The sequence below is a fragment of the Lissotriton helveticus genome, chromosome 5_1 (genome assembly GCF_964261635.1).
Source record: "Lissotriton helveticus chromosome 5_1, aLisHel1.1, whole genome shotgun sequence".
NCBI classification, from domain to species: domain Eukaryota; kingdom Metazoa; phylum Chordata; class Amphibia; order Caudata; family Salamandridae; genus Lissotriton; species Lissotriton helveticus.
The window spans coordinates 2,073,082,609-2,073,106,379 of NC_136065.1; the positions used below are offsets into that span (position 1 = coordinate 2,073,082,609).

Consider the following 23,771-nt stretch of genomic DNA (forward strand, 5'->3'; position numbering starts at 1 on the left):
TGTCCAATCTCGGTTCTAAGATAGAGAGATACATCCAAATATGAGATGGGCTTTAATGTCCTTGCCCAGACTCAGAGGTTTGAGGCAAGGGGATGAATCTGCAAGAGACCAGCCTGGAAGGTCTGCATGGGAGATGGGCTTCAGTGTCCTCGACTACACAAAAAAGTCTGAGGCAGGGAGATGAATCTTCAATGGATCATCCTGGAAGGTCTGCCATGGGAGGCGGCTCAGTGTCCTCATTCAGTCTCAGAGGTCTGAGACAGGGAGATGAATCTGCAAGGCTGCCTGCCTGGAAGGCTTCCATGGGAGATGGGCTTCAGTGTCCTTGTTCAGTCCCATAGTTCTGAGAGAGTCTGAGGCTCTTCTATATCCCAGGTGTCATGTAGATGTTGCTGTCCACATCTCTGGAGGGCTAGAACAACATAACATAAAAGGAGTGAAAGGTTCTTGTCCTCGAGTACTCTGGGGCACATTATCAAGCAGGGCGTTAACATTATCGCCATTTTAGCAGCAGAAAACTGCCGCTAAAGCGGCGATAATGGGCTTGATAATATGCCCTGGAGAATTCCAATAGAAGCCCATGTTCACATCAGAACATGGGTTTCTATTGGAATTCACAAGGCCATATTATCAAGCCCATCATCGCCGCTTTAGCGGCATTTTTCTGCCGCTAAAACGGCAATAATGTTTAACGCCCTGCTTGATTATGTGCCCCTCTGTGCTTCGAAATAAGGGAGTATAAGCTGAGAAGGCAAACACAATATACACAGCTGAGAGCCATGAGTGAAAGGAGAAAGAAATCCAAGGCTGGTGAGACAGGGTCAAGTAAGTGAAAAGAGAAGAGACAGTGTAAATTAAGGAACTTGAGCAGTGCGTACTGAGAGGCTCAGGATACCAAGAAGGAATCTGTAAGCACATATAACCCAGAAGATGTCATCTCACACTGGATATTAGTTAGTAAGTTCAGTGCTGTGTAAGGGTGGCTTCTGTAAAAGGGTGTAACCGAGGTCATCTTACAGGGACACGCTGGTTTTGAATGATTAGGAGCATTGACCTCTGTGTAAAGGTGTAATGAGGTCATCCTAATCTGGGTATGTGTTAGCAGGTGCAGTGAGTCCTGTCATTTTGTGTAACAGAAGCCATCTCACTCTGAATATGTGTTTGCAGATGCAGTGACTCCTTTTATCTGGTGTAACAGAGGTTTTCTCTATGGGTGTGCGTCATCAGGCACAGTGAGTTATGTCGTCTGGTATAACAGAGGTCATCTCTCTGGGTATGTGTCAGCAGGCACAGTGAGTCCTGCCTGTTGTCTGGTATAACAGAGGTCGTCTCTCTGGGTATGTGTCAGCAGGCACAGTGAGTCCTGTTGTCTGGTATAACAGAGGTCATCTCTCTGGGTATGTGTCAGCAGGCACAGTGAGTCCTGTTGTCTGGTATAACAGAGGTCATCTCTCTGGGTATGTGTCATCAGGCGCAGTGAGTCCTGTTGTCTGGTATAACAGAGGTCATCTCTCTGGGTATGTGTCATCAGGCGCAGTGAGTCCTGTCGTCTGGTATAACAGAGGTCGTCTCTCTGCGTATGTGTCAGCAGGCACAGTGAGTCCTGTTGTCTGGTATAACAGAGGTCATCTCTCTGGGTATGTGTCATCAGGCACAGTGAGTCCTGTCGTCTGGTATAACAGAGGTTGTCTCTCTGCGTATGTGTCAGCAGGCACAGTGAGTCCTGTCGTCTGGTATAACAGAGGTCATCTCTCTGGGTATTGTCAGCAGGCACAGTGAGTCCTGCCTGTTGTCTGGTATAACAGAGGTCATCTCTATGGGTATGTGTCAGCAGGCACAGTGAGTCCTGTTGTCCGGTATAACAGAGGTCGTCTCTCTGGGTATGTGTCATCAGGCGCAGTGAGTCCTGTTGTCTGGTATAACAGAGGTCATCTCTCTGGGTATGTGTCATCAGGCGCAGTGAGTCCTGTCGTCTGGTATAATAGAGGTCGTCTCTCTGCGTATGTGTCAGCAGGCACAGTGAGTCATGTTGTCTGGTATAACAGAGGTCATCTCTCTGGGTATGTGTCATCAGGCACAGTGAGTCCTGTCGTCTGGTATAACAGAGGTTGTCTCTCTGCGTATGTGTCAGCAGGCACAGTGAGTCCTGTCGTCTGGTATAACAGAGGTCATCTCTCTGGGTATTGTCAGCAGGCACAGTGAGTCCTGCCTGTTGTCTGGTATAACAGAGGTCATCTCTATGGGTATGTGTCAGCAGGCACAGTGAGTCCTGTCGTCTGGTATAACAGAGGTCATCTCTCTGGGTATTGTCAGCAGGCACAGTGAGTCCTGTTGTCCGGTATAACAGAGGTCGTTTCTCTGGGTATGTGTCAGCAGGCACAGTGAGTCCTGCCATCTGGTGTAACAGAAGTCATCTCTCTGGGTATGTGTTAGCAGGTGCAGTTAGTCCTGTCATCTTGCGTAACAGATGTCGTCTCTCTGTGTATGTGTCTACTGGTGCAGTGAGCACTCTCGTCTGGTGTAACAGAGGTCATCTCTCTGGGGATGTGTCAGCAGGCACAGTGAGTCCTGTCATCTGGTATAACAGAGGTAATCTCTCTGGGTATGTGTCAGCAGGTGCAGTCAGTACTGTTGTGTAGTGTTACAGATGTCATACTATCCCAGTTCTAAGTTACTATTTGCATTGAGTGACGTCTGGTGCTGTAGAAGAGGAACTCACACACTGTTTAATAGAAGCAGTGTCTGAAGACACTTGTGGTACATTACATGTACCGCAGCACCCACCAGCAACAGGAGAGGAGCAGAGAATGCACTGTGATCGCAGCTGTCGATTAGTTCCCAAAGAGTTCTATCAGTTGTATCACGGCACTCTACTTACCTTAGTAAGGGCCTTATCCTTGAGGCTCGAGAGCAAACGCTGTGGCAGCATGTTCTCATACACCCCCAAATTCCAGTTCGACTTTAGATCTGTCAAGAAGTAACATAGAATAGGAGACACATCACTTTAATGAGACGATATTCTCTCCTGGCTTTATTGTGATACATAAGCGTCTAGTGGTTACGTTGAGTCTAACTCTAAGAGATGAGTTTAGACGTGATAAAGTTGCAAAGTTAATATATGATCTAGTGGCTGAGCCAAGGTGTCATCTGTTAGCCGAGTCAACACGTGGTCTAGTCGATAAATTACAATGAAGTCTTGCAGCTACCACAATATGGGACCCATTAGTATGTCGGGCGGATCGCCATCGCCTGCATGGCGGTGGCGATCTGCCCGACATTTTTGCCCGCCCGCACGCCAATCCCCCCCCCCCGCCATATTACTATGGCGGAGGGGACCCGGCGGACAGAAAGACTGTCTGCCAGTTATCCGCCCAGTCGATTAGTCGACCGGGCGGAAACGCTATTAATATGGTGGCGGTGTCTGGTAGACACCGCCATCCGTATTAAGATGCATGCAGGGCTTTGCCTTTCTGTGGCGGTGTTGCCGCCACGGAAAGGCAGGCTGTTCTCAACATTGGGGCCCATAGCGGGACCCCAGGGATTCTAGGGGATGGGGGGTGCACATGGGGTGTACCTATGGTACCCCCCTGCATTTGACAGTACAACGTGGCAGGCACAGCGCGGTGCCTGTCACGTTGTAGATTCAAATGCACAACTTGCATTTCTGGCATTGCGGCGGGCGGTGCTTTCATCACCACCCGCCGCAATGTTAGAAATGCGGGACGCGCCCGCCAGTGTGGCGGGCGCATCCTAATGGGATGTGCAAGACCGCCGCATGCATTGCAGGCGGTCCCATTTCCCTGGGGTATCCACCTGCCATGCTAATGACCCCCTATGTCTCTAACGGCTACGTAAGGATGTTAGTTAGTGGCTAGGTAGAGATATAACTTAGTGCCTGATTTAAAATCTCGGCAGATGAGTTACTCCATTATGTATTGCTGGACTGTAATACAACAACATTTTAGAAATGCTAAAGGGTGTAAAAAGGTAATTTTCTGGGTAGATCTCTTTGTTATGCCAGGTGACGACACCAGTGACGAATTGTGTCAAAACAGCATGTCAATGTCATTTAGTTTGGAAATAAGAATTATCCATCATTCCATTAACAGAAATGTTGCGGGGATTCTGCATGAAAAAAGAACTATGTGCAGGATTATAAGGCCTTGGTATATAGGAACTGGGTATTCCTACCACCTTAGTGCCCATGAGCCCAGGACTGACTAGCTATAGTGTATCACTTGCTCTCCAACTCACTCACGGAGAAACAAGTGATTAGACACCCCAGGACACAACACTCCCAGATCTCTCTTTCACTCGCACTCTTGTACTTGTCCACAGTAAGATCTGACAGAGACATGAAAAAGTTTGAAATATTTATTCTTATTAACGTGCCCTAACATGCAGTGTACGTGCCACAACAAACAGGAAAATGCATTATAAAAGTACAGTCAGCATAGCAGCTAGTCCATAAATCATGAAGGGAGATGTCATCATGAAAAGACAGTATAGCCTAACCTCCCTCCTCTTGCTAAGAAGCAGAATTATTATATATTAGAAGATCTTTGGGCTTAGGGAGCAGACTCGATACCTTAGCCTATAGATGGTAGATCTACATCATAGGTGCTGTCTTGCTCTTCTCCCTGGAGAGGTCCCTCTCCAAATGTGTCTCACCTATTCATGTGTTCCCTTAAAAACCAAAGTATGTTGTCCGAACACCAGCTGCATCAGTATGTTTTGTCTAAGAGCTAAGGCCTGGCCAGTATTCAACCTTGCACATAATGTTCAGTCTAAATCCCAGGAACCTGCAGAGAGTGAACACAACAATGAGTTCTCACGTGATAGCAGCCATAGAAGTGCCAGTGATCATGCACTATCAGTAGCAGTGTCTATGATCATGGACTATCAGTAGCAGTGCCAGTGATCATGAACTATCAGCAGTGCCAGTGATCATGGACTATCAGTAGCAGTGTCCGTGATCATGGACTATCTGTAGCAGTACCAGTGATCATGGACTATCAGTAGCAGCGTCCGTGATCATGGACTATCTGTAGCAGTGCCAGTGATCATGGATTATCAGTAGCTGTGCCAGTGATCATGGACTATCTGTAGCAGTGCCAGTGATCATGGATTATCAGTAGCTGTGCCAGTGATCATGGACTATCTGTAGCAGTGCCAGTGATCATGGACTATCAGCAGTGCCAGTGATCATGGACTATCTGTAGCAGTGCCAGTGATCATGGACTATCAGTAGCAGTACCAGTGATCATGGACTATCAGTAGCAGTGTCCGTGATCATGGACTATCTGTAGCAGTGCCAGTGATCATGGACTATCAGTAGCAGTGCCAGTGAACATGGACTATCTGTAGCAGTGCCAGTGATCATGGACTATCAGTAGCAGTAATAACAAAACAAAACAAAACAAAACAAAACAAAAGAAAGGAGTATCCCCAGGATTCAGAGTCCTAGCAATTTAGCAATCTGATAATGTGCCGGTAAACATGTCCAAACGTGTAGTGCCAGGAATCATGCCCCCTCAGTAAGGGGACTGGAGTATGATTTATTCCTAAATATTATTGAAAATGATCACATATCTGTTGTATAGAGGCTGTTTCATACAACTGCTCTTTCCCAGTTCTGCTCTGACAAGGTGCATGTGGTTGGGAGGGGGTTAGACATGGTTATTACCCGGCGCAGGTTTCTGGCTGCTTCCATGGCTGGGGAAGTCCAACGAAGGTGTATCCCCACTCGGCAGAGGTGAAGGGCTCGGTGGATGACCTACAGGAGTAGTAGAACCCAAACTCAACAGCTGCTCCTTCGAGGGGTCCGCTCCTGGAAGAAGCATAGAAGAAACACTATGAAAAAGATTCCAGCAGGAATGGATGATTACAGCTCTTCAACCAATCAATCAATCAGTAGATTTGTAAAGTACTTCTTGCTACACATGATGGTGTCCAGGCGCTGGTATCCACAGCTCTTAGATAGAGCAGAAATCAGATTCTGAGATTTTGAGGATGTATTGGGGGGTGAGAAGTAGAGGAACAGCACTGACTGTATTATTGAGGTGCACGGATGTCTGCAGGCTGCTCCTTTCAAAATCAGAATTGAGGGCATTGGAATGTTGGGCGCTACAATGAAGACAATGGAGTGGCTGCAGGCCCATAATGGCTGGGTGGAGAAGTGTGGCTCAATGGTTAGAGCGGCAGACCCTAATGCAGAGGTCTGGCCCGGGACCAGGGTTCAATTCCCACCTCGGCGGGTCTTGGGCTCAATTTCCTCGGACCTGATAATTCTCTCCTCGGTGCCTATTCTAATCATGGAGTCCCAATCTGCAACTCTGGGCAATAGCTTGCTTAATCTCCACAACGGCCCCAACAGATGCCTGATGCCTGGCTTCACCTTGGGGGTGCCCAGGAGTGGACATTTCACAGGGAAAAGCCAGGAAGGGTTCCACAGCGGTATGCGTACAGCGCCAGGAAACCCTTAGTTGGGGTATAAGTGCGCTTTACAAGTACAAATTCAATTCAATTCAATGGCTGGTAGAGGCCTTCGTCTCCAACCCTCTCATGTTTTTCTGTTTCTTCCTTTTCAATTTAGAACAGTCTATCCTCATGGGTGGAATGTTCTAATAGCCATATACCCCTTCTGTCTCAGGCTATACCAGTTGTTAAAGACCCTCTCCCTGGTTGATAAAAGCCTGTGGGTAGGTCTTTTATCAGCCAGTACTGCCCGCAGCAGTGGGTTATATGACTACATGCTTACTCATGACTTTGGTGTATCATTCTCACCCGTTTTATTTATATTGTCGACTTTGTGCCCCAATTGAAGGTGTCTTTAAGAAGGTTCAACTATTTTTCCTCTTAGTAAAGTGGCCAGCTTGGAGACACCTCTGTTGCACCTAAATTAAAAATAATAGTTCCAACCCAGGTTCTCTCCTTTGTGGTGAGAACCTAGGTGGGAACTTACTAAGAGACCCCCGGTGTCTCCTGTATGTATCACGGTGGCATGGACGTCTCTTCAATGCTCCACACCTTTATCCAAACGTCAATACAGCCATAAGCTTCGGGCCAAATATTCCACAAAATAACAATTAATGCAGTATCCATGCTAGTTCACATGTGGAGTGCAGTTTAAAAAACACTAAAGCCACTCCATGGGTGAACTAGATAAAAAGATGCTTTTTTCGCCCAGATACCCCTGGGGGGTGACAGTATTATGCTTTACAAATGCTGTTTGGTTGATTATTAAAAGGGAGACTTTTGCACCCAAACACAGAAAATTGCTTCTGTCCTGTCTGCAAATATCTTCATGGATTGCAAAGTGAGCCGGGGAGGCATGGGCACGGAATTGTCCCTGGCCGCCCATGGTTATTCCAACTAGTTGCTGGACAGAATGTTCTAACCATAGACACTGTTTCTGATTTGGAGAGGGCAGCCCATTAGAATTATTGAGGGGGCTGCTGCTCTGCAATTTTCTTTGCTATTAACCAATCAGAACAGGTATCCGGGGTTAGACGATTGTGAGTGGTTGCTGGGTAGTCAGTCTGAAGGGCGTTGTCCTGGCACAGCCACCAATCACGGACAGGTCAGCAATCTTCCATTGTTTGTGGCCCAATCCAAGTGATTGTGTAAAAACAAAAATATGCTTCCCATTAGAGGTAATTATTCAAAGGGAATTTAGATTTTCGTGGCTTTCCCTTTGATCCTTGCTTGCCTGGGGACGAGCCATCCTCTGAAGATCCGACACCCAGGGCTCAATCAATATCAGCATTTTCCTGAGGTATCACTAAATACCAAAAATGGACTCCGTGCTCACGTAAAACCAACACAATACTTACGCATAACTAAATGGCTGAGATATTACTGTGGGTCACTAAATACTAACACTGCACTAGTACTGACTTAATCCTAAACTACACCTCGGCATCGCTAAACACCAACACAATACCGAGGCATAACTAAATGACTAAGCTATACGTAGGGATCAATAAATACTAACACTGCACCTAGTACTCACTTAACACTAAACTACACCTATATTACTGAACACCAACACAATACCTAGGCATAACTAAATGACTAAGCTATCACTAGGTATCAAGAAATACAAACAATGTGCCTAGTACTCACTGTACACTAAACTGTACCTCGGCATCACTAAACACCAACACAGTACCTAGGCATGACTAAAAGACTAAGCTATAACTATAGATCAATACATACTACCAATGTACCTAGTACTCACTTAACACTAAACTACACCTATATTACTGAACACCAACACAATACCTAGGCATAACTAAATGACTAAACTATAACTATAGATCAATAAATACGAACACTGTACCTAGTACTGAATTAACACTAAACTACACCTCGGCATCCCAAATATACGTTGAAATCCCGCATTCTTTTTCCCCACAGGGAATCACAACGTGGTCATTACAACGACCACGTTGTGATTCCGCATACCATTACTCCGCAAGTTGGAACAACGACTTGCGGAGGGGGGGACTGGAAGTTGGAATAGTATAATTTACTATTCCAACTCCATCTGTGCGGAAATTAAGGAAGGTATTGGATTTTAAATCCAACACCTCCCCCCCTGCAAGTCGTTTCTCCGACTTGCGGAGTAATGGTATGCGGAATCACAATGCGGTCGTTGTAACAACCGCGTTGTGATTCCCTGCGGGGAAAAAGATTTGTGGTAAACGCTGTTTACCCGGCATCCCTATACAGAAACTCAATACCTAAGCATCACTAACTGACTAAGCTATAACTAGGGATCAATAAATACTAACACTATACCAAGTAGTCACTGCACTTATATTACTAAACACCAACACAATACCTAGGCATTACTAAATGACTAAACTATAACTACAAATCAATAAATAATAACACTGCACCTAGTACTGACTTAACACTAAACTACACCTCAGCATCACTAAACACCAACACAATACCTAGGCATAACTAACTGACTAAGCTAAAACTGAGGATCCATAAATACTTAGAGTGTACCTAGTACTCACTTAACACTAAACTACACCTCAGCACCACTAAACACCAACACAATACCTACATATGCGTAAACGCCTATGCTATAACTAGGGAGCAGTAAATACTAACACTAAACCTAGTACTCACTCAACACTAAAATGCACCTCGGTATCACCAAACACCAACACAATACCTAGGCATAACTAACTCACCTAGCTATAACTAGGGATCAGTAAATACTAACGCTGTAGCTAGTATCACTAAACACTAAACACTCTCTGCATCACTAAACACCAACACAATAACTAGGCATAAGTAAATGACTAAGCTATAACTAGGGATCACTAAAAACTAACACTGCACCTAGTACTCAGTACACTAGTACACTAAACTAGTACACTAAACTAAACCTCGGCATCACGAAACACCAACACAATACCTAGCCATAACTAAATGAGTAAGCTGAAACTGAGGATCAATAAATACAAACCTTGTACCTAATACTCACTTAGCACTAAACTACACCTCGTCATCACTAAATACCAACACAATACCTAAGCATAACTAAATGACTAAGCTAAAACTGAGGATCAATAAATACGAACACTGTACCTAGTACTCACTGTACATTAAACTGCACTTCGGCATCACTAAACACCAACAAAATACCAAGGCATAACTAAATGATTACAGTATTACTAGGGATCAAGGAATTCTAACAGTATACCTAGTACTCACTTAACACTAAACTACACCTCGTCATCACTAAACTGCAACACAATACCTAGGTATAACTATACTACTAGCTAAAACTGAGGATCAGTAAATACTAACACCGTACCTAGTACTCACTTAGCACTAAACTACATCTCGTCATCACTAAACACCAGCACAATACCTAGGCATGACTAACCTAAAACTGAGGATCAATAAATCTCACTTAACACTAAAACTACACCTCTGCATCACTATATATCAACACAATACCTAGGCATAACTACATGACTAAGCTATAACTAGGGATCAAGAAATACTAATACTGTGTCTAGTACTCACTTAACACTAAACCACACCTTGTCATCACTAAACACCAACACAGTACCTAGGCATAACTAAATTACTAAGCTAAAAACTGAGGATCAATAAATACGAACACTGTACCTAGTACTCACTTAGCACTAAACTACACCTCTGCATCACTAAACACCAACACAGTACCCAGCCATAACTAAATGACTAAGCTAAAACTGAGGATCAATAAATACTAACACTGTACCTATTACTCACTTTACACTAATCTACACCTTATCATCACTTACCACCAACACAATACCCAGGCATAACTAAATGACTGCAATATAAGTGGAGATCAATAAATGCTAACATACCAAGTACTCACTACTCACTTAACACGGAACTACACCTCAACATCACTAAATACCAACACATTACCTAGGCATGACTAAATGACTAAGTTATTACTAGAGATCAATAAATACTACCACTATGCCAAGTTCTCACTTAACACTAAATTACACCTCTGTATAACTAAACACCAACATAATAAGTAGATATGACTAAAATGACTAAGCTACAACACAGGCAATTAATAAATACTAATGCTGTACATAGTACTCACTTAACACTAATTTACCCCTCTGCATCACTTAACACCAACACAATACCCAGGCATAACTAAATGACTAAGCTATACCTAAGGATCAATAAATACTAACACTGTACCTAGTGCTCACTTAACACTAACCTAAATTTTGGGATCACTGAACACCAACACAATACCTAGGCATAACTAAATGTGACTAAGCTATAACTAGGGATCAATAAATACCAACAGTGCAGCTAGCATCAGGTAACATTAAAAGACACCATGGCATTACTAAGCACCAACACAATACCTAGGCCTAGCTAAATGACTGGGCTACAACTAGGGATCAATTAATACTAACACTACACCTAGTACACTAACACTAGTGGAGTTTGCAGAGTTTTTCCCACTATGTGCTTCACTTGGAGCGCAGATTTCAGCAAAATCTCCACCAACCACCACAGAGCAAAGTTCACCAGCGCGTGCCGGTCAGCTCACCCGAAAATTGGTCTTTGCTCCCCACTGTGTTAACCTTACTCTGACGTTCCAGCACGTGGCCCAAGTTGCAAGCAATGAAAGCATGTAGGTTGCCTCTGAGCTGCTGCCCTCCCCTGAGCCCCCAGCCATAGGCGACGCCGGCAGAGAGCACAACAAGCTACCCGGACTGCCATGCCACCCCACAGCCCCTGCGGATTTTGGAGGTAAGAGGGAGCCACACAGGTTGTGGCGCACTCAGAGGAGACACATAAAAAACAAGCACTGGCGTTGCCAATAGGTCTCGCATTTACGCGAGTTTGAGCTATTGGCATTGTAAATGACAATTACTTTTATTTATGTTTTTGTTTTTAAAACGTAAATAAAAGACCTTGGGCCGGATGTAGGTCGGTCGGTAACGGCCGAAAATCGGTATTTTCGGCCGTTACCGACCGGTATTAACGAAATGGTATGTAGGGCCACATATTTTACAGATTCGGTAAATTTACCGATCGGTAAATTTACCGAATCTGTAAAATACCGAATCGGTATTTTTACCTATTCGATAATTTTGATATGTAGGTGGGACTCTTCTGAGTCCCACAACCCTTACTGAATCTGTATTTTACCATCAAATATATTTGATGGTAAAATACCGAATCCGGTGTGCATGCACATGTGTGCATGCACACCTGTGCCATATGACAGGCAGACCTGCACTTAGGGCAGGTATGCCTGCCACATGGCACCCGAGCCTCTTTTGGGGGTGCCAGAGGGTGTCAAAGTGACACCCCCTGCACCCTTGTGGAAATCTGTATTTACCGATTCGGTAAATACCGAATCGGTAATGCCCATTCATTCCTATGGGCTGTAAAGCCCATAGGAATGAATGGCCATTACCGGTCGGTATTTACCGAATCGGTAAATAGAGATTTTTTACCGATTCGGTAAAAGGAACATCTGGATGTTCCTACATGTCCCCCATTCTTATTTACCGATTTTTAATTACAGAATCGGTAAAATTCGGTAATTAAAAATCGGTAAATAAGTCCTACCTACATCTGGCCCCATGTCATTTACAATGCCAATAGATCTAAATCTCTCAATTGCGAGACCTATTGCATTGCAAATGCTTTTTGTTTCTGGCTTCTTTATGGTGTTATCAGTCGTTGGTAGGAGTGCGCTTTACCTCCGAGATGAGCGAGTACTTAAGATGGCCATGATGTATGCCTATGACTATGCTGACTTACTGCAATGTCAATTGAGATGTTGTTGGTGCAACTATGTGGAGGTTACAATGTGACAGAACGCTCTGACCCAGCTGGGTAAATATTATAACCTACAACAGTGACAAGATGTGGATTATATCTGCAAGACGAGAGCAGTCTCCTACAATTCGTGGGTTAAAAAAAAAATCAAGCGCCAAAGAAAGCAGGAAACAATTAACAAGGGGGATTGCCTGTTGTGAGCAGAGCCTGGTGGGGGGCGGGAATGCGAGCGAGGGGAGGAGAATGGAGGGGGAGGCAAGACAGAGGCAAGGAGTGTGGCAAATGGCCGGAGGGAAGCCGGAGAGACATGGGAGAAGCTGCTAATTAGGGGAGGAGAAGCCGCAGAGCGCACGCTGGGCGAAGCCCTGTGATGTGCTGTGCGGCCGTGAATGCGCGTGCTTGTTTGCTCACGTGATTCACGTGAACTTAATGAAAACCGCAGCGCAAGAAGCCCTTGGTTTCACTAGGATTTCGAGCACTTGAATTCTCGCTCCGCTCGATGCGCTTGCGCGCATCGATAGGTCGCGAGACCTAAAAAGTGAATTTGATAGTAAACGTGACTGAGCGGTAATAATCCTTGTCTAACACAGAGCTCTACTGCCACCAAGTGTTAAAAAATATATCTTCTGCTGTCTGCAACGCAAGGGCTACTTAGCTATATTTGTTTACTGGCTTCATTAGGGCGGAGCGAAATTCCACATAGTTTTTATGCAACTCCGCGAGCTTTGTTCACCCCTACTAAACACCAACACAATACCTAGGCATAACTAAATGACTAAGCTATAACAAGGGTTTAATAAATACTAACACTACTAACTTAACACTAAACTACAACTCAGCATCACTAAACACCAACACAATTGCTTGGCATGAGTAAATGAACAACCTGTACCTAGGGCTCTACAAACAGTAATACTCTACGTAGGATATAGGAATGCGTAGGTATAGTGTTGATGTTATCTAAGCACTAGGGACATTGTTGGTGTTTGTTGAGGCCTTGGTATAGCTTCAGTGTTTAGTGAGCCGAGGAATAGCACTGGTGTTTAGCGATGCCTAGGTAAATTGCTTGTGTTTAGTGAGCCCTGGTATACTGTTGGTGTTTAGTGGTGTGTAGGTACATTGCTTGTTTTTAGAGATCCACACCAACAGTATACCAGGGCTCACTAAACACAAGCAATTTACCTAGGCATCGCTAAACACCAGTGCTATTCCTCGGCTCACTAAACACTGAAGCTATACCAAGGCCTCAACAAACACCAACAATGTCCCTAGTGCTTAGATAACATCAACACTACACCTACGCATTCCTAAACACCAGCACAATGCCAAGGGTTCACTAAAGACCAACACTGCACCTAAGCATCGTTAAACACCAACACAATGCCAAGAATTCACTAAAGACCAACACTGCACATAAGCATCGTTAAACACCAACACAATACAAAGGGCTCACTATAGACCAACACTATACCTAGCCCTAGATAAACACCAACACAATACCGATGGGTCACTAAATACAACCACTCGACCTCGGCATTTGTAAACACCTATCAATGGATGGACCCAAGGAAGGTTTGATGGACCTTGAGCTGGCCTCTCAGCGTCGGGGGTGATGCTCTAGAGTAAACACTTTGTGCTACACAAAAAATGACATATGTTAAAAGCAGGTTTCTCCAGGAAGGAATCCCAGGACCAGAGAATAAGACTTCAAAGCATAAAAAAATGGCCAAGATGTTAGTAGGTGAAAACAAATCCAGGAGGGCTACTGGGAAACAGGGGAAAGGAGAAGTAGGCCCTAGAATGTAGCCTGCAAGAACAGACAAACTCAAGCAAGCAGCAGTTATAAAACGGGGACAAATTTAGAACTAAGGGACGATGAACGTGTCAAAAAGTCAAACATCAACTGTGTTGTGATGCAGTGAACTATAGCAGAGAACTGCTTTAAATACTGCCATATAAGGAAACAGGAAGCTTAAGGCAGGAAGTCCGGACGCCATGTTGGATTGGGCTGCTGAATTAACAAACCCAAAGGAGCAGTCATCATGGAAAGTGGATTTCATGGATGGTTGCAGTCTGCGCTTGACACAGCATGATTACAGGCACACATCACCTGTTTCACTTTCCCTCTCAGCCAAACAGCCTGGTGGCACTACTTCTTGCCTCTTTCAGCGCGCTGATGTGAAATGAACGGTCCCAGAGGAAGAAGTCAGTGCAGACTTGGAGGCAGTGATTGCAGATGGAGCCTGCCAGCACAAAAATATTTGTGAACCAGTACCTATTTTCCCTCAACAGACTTTGATCCAGAGCAACAGAGAGAAAAGCATCAAACGGAGTAAAGGAGGAAGAGTGAAAAACAGTGACAAAGGGAGAAAGCAGTGTGGATAAAGAAGAACCTGCAACAGTGGAATAAAGAGGCAGGGAGTGTCTGGTGGTGGATTAAAAAGGCATGAGGTGGAATCAAGTAAGACAGCTTTGGTATTCAGCACCCCGACTGTTGATAGCGCCAGCCGTTGCTTCTGAACATAACTTAGCCCTGGCACTTAAACCAGTACTAATTATGCACTGGAAGAAGGATGCCGCTCGCACATCTCCGGCCAGCCACCCCCCACCTATCAACATGGACAACAACAGCAACAATACCTACTGCTCACTAAAGGCCAAAGCTAGACCGAGCCTTCACTAAAGACCTACATTATACCTAAGGCTTGCTTAACACTGCACTACCTAGGCATCCCTAAACACCAGGACTATACCTAGGGCTCACCCAACAGCATCACTATTACAAACCCTGGATAAACGCAGACACTCTACTGATGGGTCACTACAAACAAGCACTCTGCTCTCCATGTGCATCAATAAACACCAATACTATACCTAGTGCCCTATAAAAACACAAATCAAGCCCTCTATAAACACCAACAATATACCTAGTGCTCATTTAACAGCAAAGCTACACCTCAGCATCACTAAACACCAACATTATACATGGGGCTTACTAAAAACTTAGGGGTCGATTCACAGAACGAATCTGAGACAAAATCCTAAACATACTACTTTTGTTATTCACAGAAGACATTTAGTAGTAGTAAAGTTAGGATTTTGTCTTAAATTAGGATTTTGTCTTAAATTAGGATTTTGTCTTAAATTAAACTCAAGTTAAACTTCAGTTTATCTTAAATTTTGGTCTTGAAAAAAAATCCTAATTTAAGACAAAATCCTAATTTAAGACAAAATCCTAACTTGACTACTACTCAATGCCTTCTGTGAATACCAAAAGTAGTATGAATGAATGAAAAGTAGTAAGTTTAGGATTTTGTCTCAGATTAGTTCTGTGAATCGGCCCCTTACAGTATATTTGGCCCTTCATAAATGTACACAACATCAATAATAATAATTATCCACATTTGTAAAGCGCACAATCACCCCGTAAGGGTCTCTAGGCGCTGGGGGCCATCGGGAAGATTAAGCAAGGGATTGCCCAGACTCACATGGTGCTGGTCTAATCTGCCGCCGGTGATCGAACCGTGATCCCCAGATTCCGGAGTCAGTCGTCCTGGCTCAGAATGTACGAGCATTCTACCTAGGTATGAGTAAACACCCAGACTATACCGTCTACTCACTAAATCGCAAAGGTATACTAAGGACTCACTCAGCACCAAGACATACTGCTCACTAAACACTAATACTTAGCCTATCCCGGGATTAATAATAAATCTTTTGCCAGCGATTATTGAATACAAGTACTCTACCTGGGCATCGGTAAACACCAACTCTATTTTACAGCTCAACTAAATACAAGCTTTCTACCCAGGCTCTAAAAGTATACCTGTGCTCACTAGACACCAAAGCTATACCAAGGCCACACCAAAAACCAAGTGTATGCATAGTGCTCAGTTAGCATCAACACTATACCGAGGCATCACTAAACACCAACACTATACTGAGGCATCAGTCAACACCAACACTATACCTAGGGCTCACTAAAAACAAACCTATATAGATGCCTCACTAAACACAAACACTATATCAAGACCGCACCAGATACTGAAGCTTTATCAAGGTCTCAATAAGCACCAAAATGATACCCAGGCCGAAAAACACTGAAACTATACCATGGCCACGTTAAACACTGATGCTATGTGTAAGGTTCACTAAAACCCATCACTATACCTAGACTTAATTAAACACCAGCACCACACTTAGATCTTACCAAAAACTAACATTGTATCCAGGCCTCATTAAGCACCATCACTGTTTACCTGGACCTTACTAAAATCCAACACTATATCATGGCCTCTTTATAGAAATATTCCATTGTAGCCCTCACTAAATAGCTACATGTAATGATGGTTTCATTAAACACAGACACTCAGTAATGATTTAGCAACATTGTGATATGCAAACTAGGGGTAGGCAGACCTATTCCCTGGCGTTACATAAAAACTTAGCAAGATTCCTCGGAGTTACCCCAATGGGTGGAAAATAGGCTGCTTGCGTTGTAATTTCGTGGCAGTAGCTTGAGCAGCGCTGAAAAATAAGCGCGAACGGCACCAAGTGTTGCACAAAAGCGCACAACCATTTGAGTTGATTTTGCTGCTGCTCTAGTAGAAAATCTACTTGAGCAGCAGCAAATCTACTCGAGCGGCAGCAAATCTACTCGAGCGACAGTGCTCAGACTGCAGCTGTACGCATTAGAAAATGTTACTAGGAGACACCAAATCTCACTCGCGCTTGACAGCTCGAATTTATTGGAGACTCACAGAAGAAAAATTCTACCACATGGTGATTGGCAGAATTGGCCAGACCCCTGTGTTAAAGACTAACACGGAATGACCAAAATTCCGCCAATTCTGTGGGTGGAATAAAACATTCCGCCCACCCCTACAAACCCTCTCTAGCACTTTATATGCTGACCCAAGGGGGTCAGTACTGTTCTCTATTAGAACCCTCTTCATTCAAAGCTGTGGAACAGAACCTTTTCTCAACATCACAAACATCTCTAAGCACAGTACCTTTTTCACCATCGATGGGGGTATGTCCTGGCTTCTTCCTGTAAAAAGAAAAAGAAAATAAACAATGTTCTCAATAGTGTTCAGAAGCACCAGCTACTGGCAGAGTGCCCAGCATCCTGTCCAACACTGCACCTGGCAATAACTGAGCAGTGGAGAAGAGTGACACTGAACCTACTCTTCAGATACAAGAACACATTGGAGTTACACTGGTGACACGCTACTGTTACATTGCATTTGCACTGCAGTCACGCTCTTGTGTAATGCACCACCCTGGAGTTGCATTACACATACACTGCACAGACACTGCTCGTACTGTCCTGCAATGGTGTTAGAGCGCACAAACCCCGCAGACACACTCTTTCACAGTGCACCATATAGGAGTTAATCTGTAATTGCACTGCAGACACACTGCTTCAAACCATATGGCAATGGGCAATCACTACACATGCACCTTGAAGCCAATGGCCAGTGCTGTTCCATAGTTGAGTTACACTGAAATTACTTTGTACACACTGCTCTGCACTAAACTGTAATGGAGGTACACTGCACATACATCTTGTACCCTGCAATTACACTTCAAATGAACTCTACTAAACTAGAGTTACCCTATATATATTACAGGTAAACTGCATAGTACTGAGCTATACTCAATTTAACTTGAGTGAATTTTACTGCAAATATTATGCTCAGCAGTGAGCTATACTGTGTTTACACTGCTCTGTATTACATCTGAATCAACTGTAATTACACTGCAGATATTGAGTTCCATAATGGAATACACGGATACGTCCTCTTGAGTTCCTCTATAGTCGCTGGGTTCGGATCTCTAACCACCAAGCACTAAGGATTTAAGGACCAATTTATATGTTGGCGGTATGGATACTCTACTGTAACGGCGATGGAGTATACATTCAGCCAACATGAAAGTCTGCCCGCCCAATTTAAATGTACGTTGGCCTTTGGTTTGACTACTCCGTCACCGCCATAGTTGAAACTCTCAGACGGCCCGAAGGAGTAGGGGCCATCAGCGATGGGTGGCCATGTAGTCATTATTTTACAGTCTGTCACCACGAGGCAAACCCTGGCAGTGAGGGACAGTAAAATGTAAATAATCCTTCCCCTGCCTTGGGAGATGACTCTGATGGCAAGGGGAGCATACATTTGTAGTTTTTTTCAGAAAGAAAAACCCATTTCGGGATTTTCTTTTTGAAAATTAAAAAATAAAACTGTTTGGTGCAGGGTTGCGTCACTCTGGCACAACCCTGCACCGGATGTATGACATTACAACGCATGCTTTTACCACGCATGCCTTTACATCGCAGTTTTTACAACGCATGCTGTTACAACGCATAGCGCTAAGGGTTGCTGGATAGTGAATAGTTTAATTTACTATTCCAACTCCAGTCCCCGTGGATAGTAGGGAAGGTGTTGGATAGTAAATTAAATATATTCCCTATCCTAGAGCGCCCCCCAGCGCAAAGCGTTGTAATGACATGCGTTGTAATAGTTGTGTCGTAAAGTCACTGCGTGGTAAAAGTTGCGTTGTAAAGGATGTTCCCCCCCTGCACCACACAGCAGAATGCATTGACAGGAGCTGCTGTCACTGCATCTCCTGTTAATGCTTTATAAATGGCTGCCTGCTTGGGGGTCATTTATAAATTTGACATGTGGCCCCTTCGTCATGGGAACAGAATAATTTACTCCGTCCCTATGGTGGTACAGCGTTTCCATCCGTGAACATAGAAATGTGGGCGTAAGTCAATGTGACCCCATAATTAAAATTGTCAATTACTAAGCCACACTGGAGGTACACAGTAGATACCTTGCTCAATTCATAACTACAGTTGCATTTCACTGTAAACGTATTGCAGACAAACTGCTCTGTTCTGCAATACTCCAGACCTACATTTTACAGTGCAATGTACATAGTTGCACTGTATTTACACTGCAAAATTACTGTTCAGTAATGAACAATATTGGGGTTACACTGTAATTAGACTACAGATGCACTGCTCAGTAAAGAAGTACACTGAATTTACACTACTGATACACTGTTACATACTAAGCAATACTAAACATACTCTGCAATTACTTTACAGTGTACTGTATTTTCACTGCAGGTATACTACTCACTATGAGCTATACTGGAGTTGCAGTGAACTCCCATTGCTCTTTACTGCACCACACTGGAGTCCCACTGTAAATATGCTCAGATTCTCAGACCCATACTAAAGCTTAACTGTAATGACACGGCATGCACCCTGCTAGGTACTTAACTACAATAGGGATACTCTTTTTTTAGCAAAACACACAAGATGATGGACGGAATGTTGCACAATGGCAAAATATTCACCCCCAGTCACAGATCTGGGTTTAATCCATTGTTATTTTGCTCACCAAGCCACCCCAGTTCAGACATGGCCATATGCAAATCAGTCTTCACCCTGTGCCTCATGGGAACAGTCCAGCCCGAACTGTCAAGCCATGTCTTCCCTGGACCGGAATCAAGCATCCTAGGACCGGTTTCTGGCTATCAGCCGTCTTCAGCCAGGATAGCTTGACTCCAGTGACTTAGTGAGCACGGGACCCACGTCTGGGCATACCCTTCCCACATATGGTGAACAGCAAAACACACAAGATGATGGACGGAATGTTGCACAATGGCAAAACATTCACTCCCAGTCACAGATCTGGGTTTAATCCATTGTTATTTTGCTCACCAAGCCACCCCAGTTCAGACATGGCCATATGCAAATCAGTCTTGACCCTGTGCCTCATGGGAACAGTCCAGCCCGAACTGCCAAGCCATATCTTCCCTGGACCGGAATCAAGCATCCTAGGACCGGTTTCTGGCTATCAGCCGTCTTCAGCCAGGATAGCTTGACTCCAGTGGCTTAGTGAGCACAGGTTCCACGTCTGGGCATACCCTTCCCACATAGGGTGAACAGCAAAACACCCAAGATGATGGACGGAATGCTGCACAATGGCAAAACATTCACCCCCAGTCACAGATCTGGGTTTAATCCAGGAGGCGTGGCTTAGGCACGTAGCGGAATGGCTGCCTTCTGAGGGAGCTCCGCGCGCCGGAAAATACATTTGGTTAATCCCATCCTTCTAGTCACCCCTGCTTGCGCTGAGACTCCCCCGAGGCATGTAGGTTGACCAGGGGAGCACGGTGGTGGAGTTTGGTGGCTGTTGTCCCCGAGGCTGCCCTGCAAATCGCCGAGATTGAACCAGCGGGCGAGCTCAGAAAATGGCGGCGATCCTGTAGCCGGCCCATGCGAGCAGTGCAGGAGGGTGCGACGAACGGCCGGGTACTGTGTGATAGGGGCTAGGGAGACCCGCGGCAGCCCTGAGGTATTGGAGGACACTCTTCGGTCTGCAGTGAGCATCCAGGCTGGCGAAGAAGTGACTGGGCTGGCGGACATCTGGTGATATTGGAGCTGAGGGGGCTCTTCGTGGGGAAGTGCGGAGCGGCCGTTGCTGGAGGAGGAGGTCGTCTACAGCGGCATTCTACGAGCAGCTTGTGGTGCACTCCGGCTGGGGCCGAACAAGGGGAGCAGCGTTGGCGGACTGGCCGTGTCGGAGAGAGCCCAGGCAGACCTGGCTGTCGGAGGTGAGTGGGTGCTAGCTAGAGCCGGACATGGTGGACCTTGCCGGCGCTGGGCAGGCGGGGTACTGAGCCCGGCTGGGGTTTGGTGCCTCGGGTGTCCGCGTGGTGCGGTTGCGGCAGGTAGTGGCTTGGGCTGTGCTCCTCGCTCCGGCTGGTGGGCCCCGGCACTAAACCTTGGTCCTGGTGTTGCTCCAGGGAGTCCGCTCTGTCCCACTGCTGTCCCTGCATAGGGCGCGTGGGGGTGGCGGACCCCGGTGATGACACAAGATCCATCCTTTTAGAGCTACGGGCAGGAATGAAAACTATTGACAGCAAGATAGATGCTCTAGCAACGGGACTCAACTTAGTAAAAAAGAACGTTGAGAAGCATGAACACCGGCTTGACGTTCTCGAGAATCGGGTGTCAGATGAGCATGATGCACAGGCGGAAGCAAGTACACAGCTACTCCAGATGGAAAAGGTGCTGGAGGTGATCAGTGCCAAGAATGAGGATTTAGAAGCGCGTTCGCGCAGAAACAACGTTCGCATTCTTGGTCTTTCGCAAACCATGCCCATAAACAAAATGGAGCCCTTTGTGGATGGACTGCTGCGCGAGCTCTTTGGGCCGGTCCTGTCGGCGGTGATGATAGAGGAGAGGGCGCATCGCTCACTGGGACCACGTCCCAAGCCGGGTGCACCTCCGAGGCCAATTATTGCACAAATCCTAAACTACGCCGACAGGGACGCCATCTTGAGAGAAGCCAGAGCCAAAGAGCCAGTAGTGTGTAAAGGAGACAAGCTATCATTCTTCCCTGATTATACGCCTGCGGTGCAATCGGCGCGCAGAGAGGTTGTGCCAGTGAAAAAGCTATTGAGAGAATCGGCAGTGCCCTGTGCTATGCTGTATCCGGCCAAATTAAAGATCACACACGAGAAACAATCGCACTTCTTCACGGATGCGAAATCGGCGCTGAAGTTCACGAAACACATCGGCAAGGCGAAACCCAAGCAGAAGTCGGTTGAACTGTCAGTGTTGGAATCAGGACTAGAAGACACAGAATGAGGCCGAGGGAGTTGCATTGATGAACTACAGAAAAGTCTGGGTGACTTGAGCTGGCTTGACATGGACACTGGTGAACTCTCTTTGAGAAGGGGAAGTGGGGGGGACGCAGATCTGATAGTTTTTTCAAGAAGGCGTTAATGTTCATTGGGGGAGCTCTGTATTACTGTTGGTAGTATTTGTATAGGAGACAAGCAGGGGGGGCGAGTAGTGATTCTGGCAACCTCATCTCGGTGCGAGTACACGTGCCGAGCCTCTCCCTGATGTGGGTATTCCCCATATGGTACCTGGGGTGACTAGGAGCAAGGAGCTGGGGACGAGGGGAGGTGCTTAGTTCGACCTGATTGGGAGGTTGGAGTGGGTGGCGGTTGGGGAGGGAAGGAGGGGAGAGGGTTGTTGTTGGTTATTTTGTGTTTTTTTTTGTTGCAGGCAATCCATGTTTTTTAGCTGTCCGTACAAGATAGTGTTGTTGTTAGGTGCTAATATGCTTGGTGACCCTCAAACACTGGATGGATGGCGGTTTATCACAAGCTTTACACTACTAGATGGCAGTTAGATGTAGGTTGTTAACCTGGAATGTGTGTGGCCTCAATTCTCCCAAAAAAGTTCGGCAGGTGGTGGCATACCTGAATAGACACCTGATACACATCGCTCTCCTGCAGGTAACGCACTTGACCAACTATACTGAGCGGGAGGTGGCACGTAGGTGGGCTGGATTCCGTTTGGCCACATCATATTCATCTTATGCACGAGGTGTGCTGATCTTGATTAAAAAAGGATTTGAGTTTGCGCCGCTATACACCTACACAGATGAAGACGGGAGATGTGCGATGGTGTGTGTTAAGCTGCATGGTGTGCTGATATCTATTGTTAATATGTATGGACCGATATTAGATGACCCGGCGTGTGTGGACCGCATCTGTGGAAAGCTGCGCGAATGGCCGACCTCTCCTGTAATAGGGGGGGGGGGGAACTTAGAATGTGACGTTAGACAAATCCAGCCCCATCTCGCCCCGGACCCCCAAGGTGGCTAAGAGCATAGTGAGAGCCATGGAGGAATTTGGGCTATATGATGTCCGGAGAGAAAGACACCCAAAGGTGAGAGAGGGTACACATGCTACGCCTGTGTATGACAGCTGGTCGCGATTGGACTATTGGCTGATTGGGGGAGAGGTGATGGACTGGGTGGCAGAGGTGACACCTATGGCTCTGACGTTATCCGACCACAGTCCAGTGGTACTGGAGGTGGCGGTTCCAGGGGCGGTAAGGCGGCCCTTCACGTGGAGAATGCCCTCTGAAGTGCTTCTCGATCCAATATATGAGTCAACTGTGAGAGAGGCTATAGTGCAGTATTTTGCATTAAACAAAGGGACTGTGAAAGAGTCTTCTACACTGTGGGAGGCCTTCAAGGTCACAATCAGGGGAGTTTTCATAGGAACGGCGGCAGGCATTCTAAAGGACATACGCACACAACTCCAACGTGTGGAAAGTCAATTGCGTGTGTTGGAGAGAGAGTACTCGATCGTACCGGAGGCGGAAACACTAGCTCGCATACAGGAACTGATCAGAGATTATGAGGACTTAGTTGACACAGAGATAAAATATTTATCTAGGAGGTGTACAGCAAGACGCTATGGAGAAGCAGGAAGACCGGGACGCGCGCTAGCGCTCAAAATCAGGGAGAGGCTGGATCAGCCTCGGGTGGACAGGATAGTTGATGACTTGGGGGGGCAAACATTATCGACCAGAGGATATTGTG

At 45.7% G+C, this 23,771-nt stretch overlaps 1 protein-coding gene across 1 annotated transcript in view; it reads right to left on the reverse strand.

Moving 5' to 3' along the window:
- Positions 1–248: 248 nt before the first annotated feature.
- The window catches only part of LOC144753998 (uncharacterized), a 40,362-nt gene continuing 16,839 nt past the window's right edge, over positions 249–23,771 (reverse strand). Inside the window, exons 4-7 of the mRNA XM_078641517.1 lie at positions 17,361–17,398; positions 5,687–5,830; positions 2,879–2,967; positions 249–412 (exon numbers count right to left, since the gene is read on the reverse strand). Of these exons, the coding sequence (XP_078497643.1) occupies positions 365–412; positions 2,879–2,967; positions 5,687–5,830; positions 17,361–17,398 (319 nt within the window). The 3' untranslated portion in view covers positions 249–364. The remainder of the gene's footprint in view (positions 413–2,878; positions 2,968–5,686; positions 5,831–17,360; positions 17,399–23,771) is intronic.